This window comes from Aplysia californica, unplaced genomic scaffold, assembly GCF_000002075.1.
Source record: "Aplysia californica isolate F4 #8 unplaced genomic scaffold, AplCal3.0 scaffold00208, whole genome shotgun sequence".
Taxonomy (NCBI): Eukaryota; Metazoa; Mollusca; class Gastropoda; order Aplysiida; family Aplysiidae; genus Aplysia; species Aplysia californica.
The window spans coordinates 813,383-820,882 of NW_004797478.1; the positions used below are offsets into that span (position 1 = coordinate 813,383).

General features: G+C 39.4%; 1 protein-coding gene across 2 annotated transcripts in view; it reads right to left on the reverse strand.

The window, feature by feature from the left end:
- Nucleotides 1–6,165: 6,165 nt before the first annotated feature.
- Nucleotides 6,166–7,500, reverse strand: part of LOC101857254 (glycoprotein 3-alpha-L-fucosyltransferase A) — a 24,889-nt gene continuing 23,554 nt past the window's right edge. For both annotated transcript variants that reach the window (XM_035970007.1, XM_005099285.3), the window contains exon 5: nucleotides 6,166–7,500. This exon is cut by the window's right edge and continues 375 nt beyond it. In XM_035970007.1, the coding sequence (XP_035825900.1) occupies nucleotides 7,393–7,500 (108 nt within the window). In that variant the 3' untranslated portion in view covers nucleotides 6,166–7,392.

A 7,500-nucleotide genomic window follows, 5' to 3' on the forward strand; every position in this document is an offset into this window, starting at 1 on the left:
ACACACACATATACACACACATATACATACCCACCCACCTGCACACTCACATACACGAACACACACACACACACCTACACACACACACACACACACACACACACACACATACACACACATACACACACACACACACACACACAAGCGTGCACGCACAAACACACGCAGACACACTCGCCCACTGAGCCGCAAGCATTTTTGGGAACACTGAAATTGCATCAATACTACTCGTTTGCTGTTAAACGTATCAGTAATGGGCTTTAATACACGGCGTTTCAGTTCTGCTGGCCTACGGAATAAAAACAAGAGTAATAGATCAACAATAACTGCGTTGACGACGTTCTATCCTCGAGTTCGCCCAAACTCGACAATTGATCCGTTATTTGCGCCTTCGAGCTTTACAGACATTTGTCCTTAATCTTACCCACTATTTGGAAAATTGCAGCTCCTAAACCAGGATGGGAAAATAGCTTGTAATCTTTGTGAGTTGTCCAGATTGGGCGTTATGAGGCTTCATTCGGCGGGGCGCCTTATTTTTTTTCAGTTTAACGAGTAACTTCAGAAAAAATTACTTCGTTTGGTTTAAGTGGCGTTTAAATCTGGGTAAGTAGGTTCATTTTGACACAAACTTGATTGTCCTTTCATCTGTCTAAATTCTCAAATTTGGCATTTAGAATAAAATAATGTCTCAGGGATAATTCAGGACATCTTTCGAGCGCAGACCTTTACAATTTAACAGCACAAAGTGAAAATGTCTTTTTTGTCCCTTTTCAAATAAATTGAACGAGTGTGACAAAATGTCGTTTCACGTCTGTTTAATTCTATTTTCTAAAGTTATCAAAGATGAGTGCAATACTTTATCAAAACGAGAAGAACAAAAAGGAAACAGAAAGATGGGGGATATGGTCTAGGAGAGAGTGCGCAAGGTTCATTTAATTTGTTATTTTATGTTAAAGCATTTCTGCCACACTTCTTCGCAACTGAACAAAAATGAATAAACATGCGACGTGCGCTGGACGTCAACTTAATAAATAGCAATCAAATTTCAGAGGTAGGTTTTCAATAACATTTTTAATTTTGAAAAATTAGAAAAATTATGAGAAGTTCAGCAAATCATGATGTTTTAAAATTCAGAAAATTATGAGCAGTTTAAACGCTTAAGAAATGGAGCTCAAAGCGGTGGTGCATGTTAACAAAGTAGTCGAACTTGTCTGCACATCATTGTTAGGCGTTCTCTTTCTTTTCAGAAAACTGAGTCTGAAATGTTCACTAAAATTTCATCTTGTGTTAAGCTAAGGTTTAAGCAAAATTCAGGTCGTTTTACCTTATCTCTTATTTGTTTGTGTTTTTAACTCTCCAAGAACGAAGCAAACACGTTTATCGCGCGACGAGTTCTACCGTGTACAAACTTCAACTTCCGACTTATAATGAAGTTTTGTCACAGCTGTCGAGGCTGTTGAAAAATCTTCCTTTTCAGCCCAGATATATCCCTTTTTTAACAAATGTTTTAATTAGGTTATATACGAGACGAAGATTAGAGGTGGTACAAGAGAGTCTAGTAACAAACACATAGTAATAATAGCGATAAGGACGATAAATATGTTTTATAGGGAGGAAGGAGAAAACCACACCAGAACATCCACCAACCACTCTCTTATATCATCTTCACCATTGAGTAGAAGTTACTAGAAGTCTGTTACTTTCTTGTGTTTTTTCATACTAAATTTCTGCCATGTTCCCTACTGGTTGAGGGGTCCTCTGGTTAAGGGGTCTGTTTAAGAGATGAAATAGCGACTTGTGTTATTCTTGTTGTTTTTTAAAACGTATATAAGGGGAAACAATGCTATACTTTCAGCTTTGTTTCAATCTCTCTTCAATGAACATTTGATTTATATTGTCTATACACACTTGGTCAAAATCGCCTCTGTGCTGAAGGGATTATTACTGTGAATGCACGTGCTTGGTAGACTTCCAGTTTCATTTTGTTTTTCCTCTTGTTCGTTTTCACTACTGGAATTCAGTGCTTTCACTGTGATTTGGTCAAAAGTGGAAAATGTAGTTAGTACTAGACAGCGCTAAGCTCGCGAAGTGTGTCTGATCACTAGCAGACCAAGGCATTGATGCGTTTTCTCAAAACGTTTTTATTCTTAGAATTGTCGCTTTCCAGATTATCTTTAAAATCTGAGATTGTTTAGGTTTCATAAAAGCACATTGACACGATAAGAGCTGTCTAATGCTTGGAAAAAGAAGGAAAAGCACCCAGAAACAACAGACGAATATAACAAAATAGGACTTATCAGCACCATCCTCCAACCTCCCACTTATTTGACGTCGGTAAAATGACGGACATGTTGGGACACTCGCGGGCCTGGGGTCAAAAGCTTCCATCTACAATTGAAACGTATTGCAGATGGACACTTTTTGCCCTAGGCACTCGATATGCAGCATCAACAGCCTTACGTCTCACCTAAAGTACAACTTCTTCATATCAGGCTGGAGACTCTTTCGCTGAGCAGGTGGTCTTATGTTGGACGGCAATGTGGACGATCCAGGTTTGTATTCTTGAAAAAATGTTCCAAAACTTGAGACTGAGACTGAGGCACGTTCAAGAATCCTTTTGTTTTCAAGCCACCCTCTTGGATGGTTGGCGGGTGCTCCGGTGTGGTTTGCTCTTTATTTCCTATCAAACTTCTATGGTTCTTTTCTCTCATTCTTTTTTCTTCTTTTTCTTTTTCGGTGTACGTTTCTCTCTTTTAAGACCTCTAATCGTCAGTACTTATATGACCCAATTGTGTTGCAAGGGACGTTAAACTCTTATTAAAACTTAAACCCATCACCCCTCCCCCCCCCATACAGCTAGTCAAGCCATTTTACTGCTATTACTGATTAGACAAACCGTATTACTGCTACAGACAAGCTGTATTACTCATATAGAAAAGCCATGTTACTGCTACAGACAAGTCATAATATTATTGCTATTTAGTTATATTACTACTATAGACAAACCACATTATTATTACTCATTCTATAGATAAGCCGCCGTATTACTTCTATAGACAAGCTATATTACTGCTCTAGACAAGCTATATTACTGCTATAGATAAGTTACTGCTCTAGACAAGCTATATTACTGCTAAAAAAGTAAAATTGTTCCTGCATCCAATCCGGACATTGGGGATTGCCCTGCTAGTTACACAACTTCCGGGGCCTTGGGCATATTGTGGTAGGGCGGCCAGTTCCTTTCCACGCCGCCTTTACTTCCACAACTCGAAGTCAGGTACCCATTACTGCTGGGTGGGCAGGGGGCGGCGAAAAAAATCCGTGTCCGAACAAGCCATATCACTGCTTTAGACAAACTATAACATATCTGCTATAGGCGAGACAAGTCATATTACTGCTATAGACAAACTATAACATATCTGCTATAGGCGAGACAAGTCATATTACTGCTATAGACAAGCTACATTGCTGCCATAGGGAAGCCGTATTACTGTTCTCAGTAATATTTTGAATGAAGTTTAAGTCATTTGGCGACTACACTATATTTTTTTGTTCATAAGGATCCCAACAATTATTTGTGTCGACCACATTCTGTCTCGTCTTTTATTCATTCTTGTCCGACAATTTGTGAGATTCCTGTATTCGTAATGGTCAGTATGTTCAAGTCAATCGCCATAGACGTTTATAGATAGTGTAGGGATTTTTGCTTTTGTTTGTTTGTTTATTTGTTTGTTTGTTTATTTGTTGGTTTGTTTTTTTAACGTGCTTGACTTTTGTTTTCGTTGAATTTTGTTACTGGTTTACTTTTAATGGAATCATAGAGGATTATTCATTCCCAACTAAAAATAGTTTAAACCATTTAAGAGGCTGGTTTTGACCTAGCCAGTCAGGACCAACTCAAAGAAAGGGATACAAAGACGCAGTAAAAAGACCGAGATGTTCGAACTCAGGTCTTCCGCACACAACAGAACATACGCCGGTAATTATCTTTAAGCTTGTTGTTCAGTGGTTAATACTGATGATAATGATGATGATGATGATGATGATGATGATGATGATGATGATGATGATGATGATGATGATGATGATGATGATGATGATGATGATGATTCCCTTGGTTTTGCCTTCCCCGGGCGTCTGTGGTGTAATTAGTCATTGCTTGTGTAACATCCATGGCAACCAACATTAAAATATTCATTCACACAAGAAGTAAAAAAAGGACCCAAATAAAGAGCAATAACTCAGTCAATTTTGCACCAATTAAAAAAAACAACAACAACTTCGAACGTATATTAGTGTAGTAATATTTAATAAGTCAATGTTCGACTGGTATTTATGTAAAAAAAATAAAACACTGTGCTCGAGAAACATCCAGCTTAAAAAAGTTGTCAAGAAAAATGGGGTAAAACGCAAAACTTTACATACTAAAGGTGTTCAGCGATAGAGGTGTTGTCGGTCCGTTCTGGTTTCAGGACAAGGACAGTAAAACACGACTGTCACATCAGATGGATGTCTCACAATGTAGAGAAAGTTTTGGAGAAGTTTGGCGGGGAGAAGGGGTTAATGCTGTTGAGGAGGCTTGGTTCCAGTAAAGAAGGGTGGGCACACCCCACACCTTAAGAGTAAAACTTGTGTGGTTGCAATAATGGCGGTTTGGAACTCCTTGTTACACCTGGTAAGTGTTTTACGGCGTTAGAAACTGCATAAGGTCATATGGACGCGCGCAGGACAGATTAAAAAAATGTGTAGTTGGTAGGAAATTTTTGAATTTTGCCCGGGTGGCGGCTGAAGCCCACTCTGATGGATTTTGACCACCAAAGGATATTTATCGTGCACAACCTGCACACGGGACCTCCGCGATTTTTGTCCTTGTCTGAGAAGGCTAGGTGTAAGATCAGGGGTGTGGGTGAAAGGCAGCAGTAAGAAGAGGCCAAGGATTAGCAGTAGAAAGGCTGCAGAAAGAGCCCGAGGAAGGGGGGGGGCAAAGGTGGTAATGGGGTGGTGGCAGAAAGTGGAGACGAAAGCAGACGATAGAACATTGTTAGAGAGCAGGAAAGGTAGTGAAAGGAGAACATTTTACTCAAGAAAATGTTCTGTATCTTTCCGGATTCAAAAACGGGACCTATTAAATGAGAGGCGAACACTGTAGCCTCTCGACCCCGAGAGCCCCCATAACTATTTGTTAGAAGAAAGCCTACAAATGAATGGTCAACGCTTTTCCCCATCTTACACCCTTTGAATGATTTCCTTTGCAGTATTCTGACTGGCATTGTCTACGGAAACAAGGCACACACAGTTGAAACTCAATGTTGAACAGGAGGCCCAAAAGAATCTACCTGGAAACATGTTACAGCGGTACTCAATATTTTCAGCGCTTAATTCAACACAGTACATTGAATACATGAAGAGGAAAGACTACCAACCCATTGATTTATCAATACACAAAGTACAAAATACACTCAAAGACACAGAGAGAGAGAGAGAGAGAGAGAGAGAGAGAGAGAGAGAGAGAGAGAGAGAGAGAGGGGGGGGTCGGAAACGGAAGGCAGGCATTCGCGAAAGGGAAGGCCTTAGAGATGATCTAACAGAGCATGATGGGATATGTTGGTGGGAGAGGGAGCAGCGGATGGTGGTCAACAGGCCATTATTATCGACCTGACCCTACGGTCAATGATTAAGTGGTACACACACACACACACACACACACACACACACACACACACACACACTCTCTCTCTCTCTCTCTCTCTCTCTCTCTCTCTCTCTCTCTCTCTCTCTCTCTCTCTCTCTGTGTGTTTCTCTCTCTCTCTCCCTCTTTCTCGCTCGCTCGCTCTCTCTCTTTTTCTGAAACAGCATATTAACATAGATAGAAGGTGCATTAATAAATCAACAGTTTCAAATCAATAATGGTTATGCTTCCCAGGAAGCCAAGAATGTTGTTAAGTGTTCTATAGCCTGTTGGGGCAATAATAGTTATAAAGCACACAATCCAAGAGCATGCGGAATGACAATAATTGATAATAGTAATAATAATAACGGCAATGATATAATGACTATTATTATTATTATTATTATTATTATTATTATTATTATTATTATTATTATTATTATTATTATTATTATTATCCTCGTTCCAATCCTAAGAAATTATACTTGAGATCAGTCTTTTTAGTAGCTTTTTTTATTGTCTTCCATTCTGTGATGTCCGTCCTATCGGAAGTGGAACTTAAATCATAACGTTACGCTCATAAGATTATAGCCAGAGTCATTTTTGGCCGGTCTGATGTTTTCGGTTCTGAAAAGAAGAGAAAAGCCAGCTTTGTAATATAGTTTACTTGTACAAAAAGAATAATCCAAAATCTACTGAGTAGGCCTACACTAGAATTCTAGCGTTTACAAGAGTCAGTTGTTCGAAAGAACACAAATTTTTTTTTCTCGTTTTCTCAAAATGGGTAAAAACGAACTATGCATTTTTTTTTAAAGTGACGATAGTGTTCCCCGATGACTTGAACAGATAACGAGGACTGAGACGTCATATTATATTTGTGAAAGTTCGTCACTTTGGCAGCCTAAAAATTCAGATTTGACAAAATTAATGTTGGTTCAGAATCATTTAAAGGGTGCACAGTTCTATTGAGACGCCTGAAGTTACAATAGCTTAATTTTCAGTTTTTCATTAGTTTCGTAGATCTAATCTTGGGAAAGTACGTTTTCTAAGACGCCATTGTCAACCACCGAAGTTTCCGTTCAATAGCCTTCACACTTTTTCCTCTCCTTTGAAATTCTGGAGTGTACAACCACGAAAGCGGAATAAAGAATTCATCTATACATCACTAGATCTATATCTGAACCTAATTTTTTGCACCTATCAGGATTTATTGTTCCATTCCAGTAGAGTATAACTATAGTAGGCCAATGACTTTCAGTCTATCCTAATGCAGTGATCATTCCTTTCATCGAAAGGGGGGCCAAGCTAGTATAAAATAATATATTCCGCAGTGAAACATTTTGAACCAGCGTCTGATTTTTTTTGTAGCGGTTAGGCACTTCGTCGCTGCTCACAGGAAACCCCAGCGCTATTCTCGAGTGGGGAGATTTTTCATCTGTCATCTACCTGTCTTTCTGCTAGGATGTTATAATACTCCTCTCAGTCAAGGTTGTCTGTTCGTGACAGCGCAAAACAATTACACTACAGATTCTTGTCCACCCCCCCCCCCCGAATACGTTAACTTTTATATAACACTTTTTCCTACCTCTGGTATCCTTATTATGTCGAGGATATGTGCAGGTTTAGGTCACGTGCTAAGTGTGTGGCGTTTATAATTGATATGGCATGCTTTTTCAGGATCCTTTTGACCCAATCCAACCAAAGAACGTGTCGTCATCAAAGAATCACGTGATGTCGTTGGGCTTGTAGCAGGTTTCGTGATGTGACCACCTCTTGATATCCGGTATCGTCTTGACCTGCTGGTTGGTGTGCAGTTTTTCACAGATGTCGCA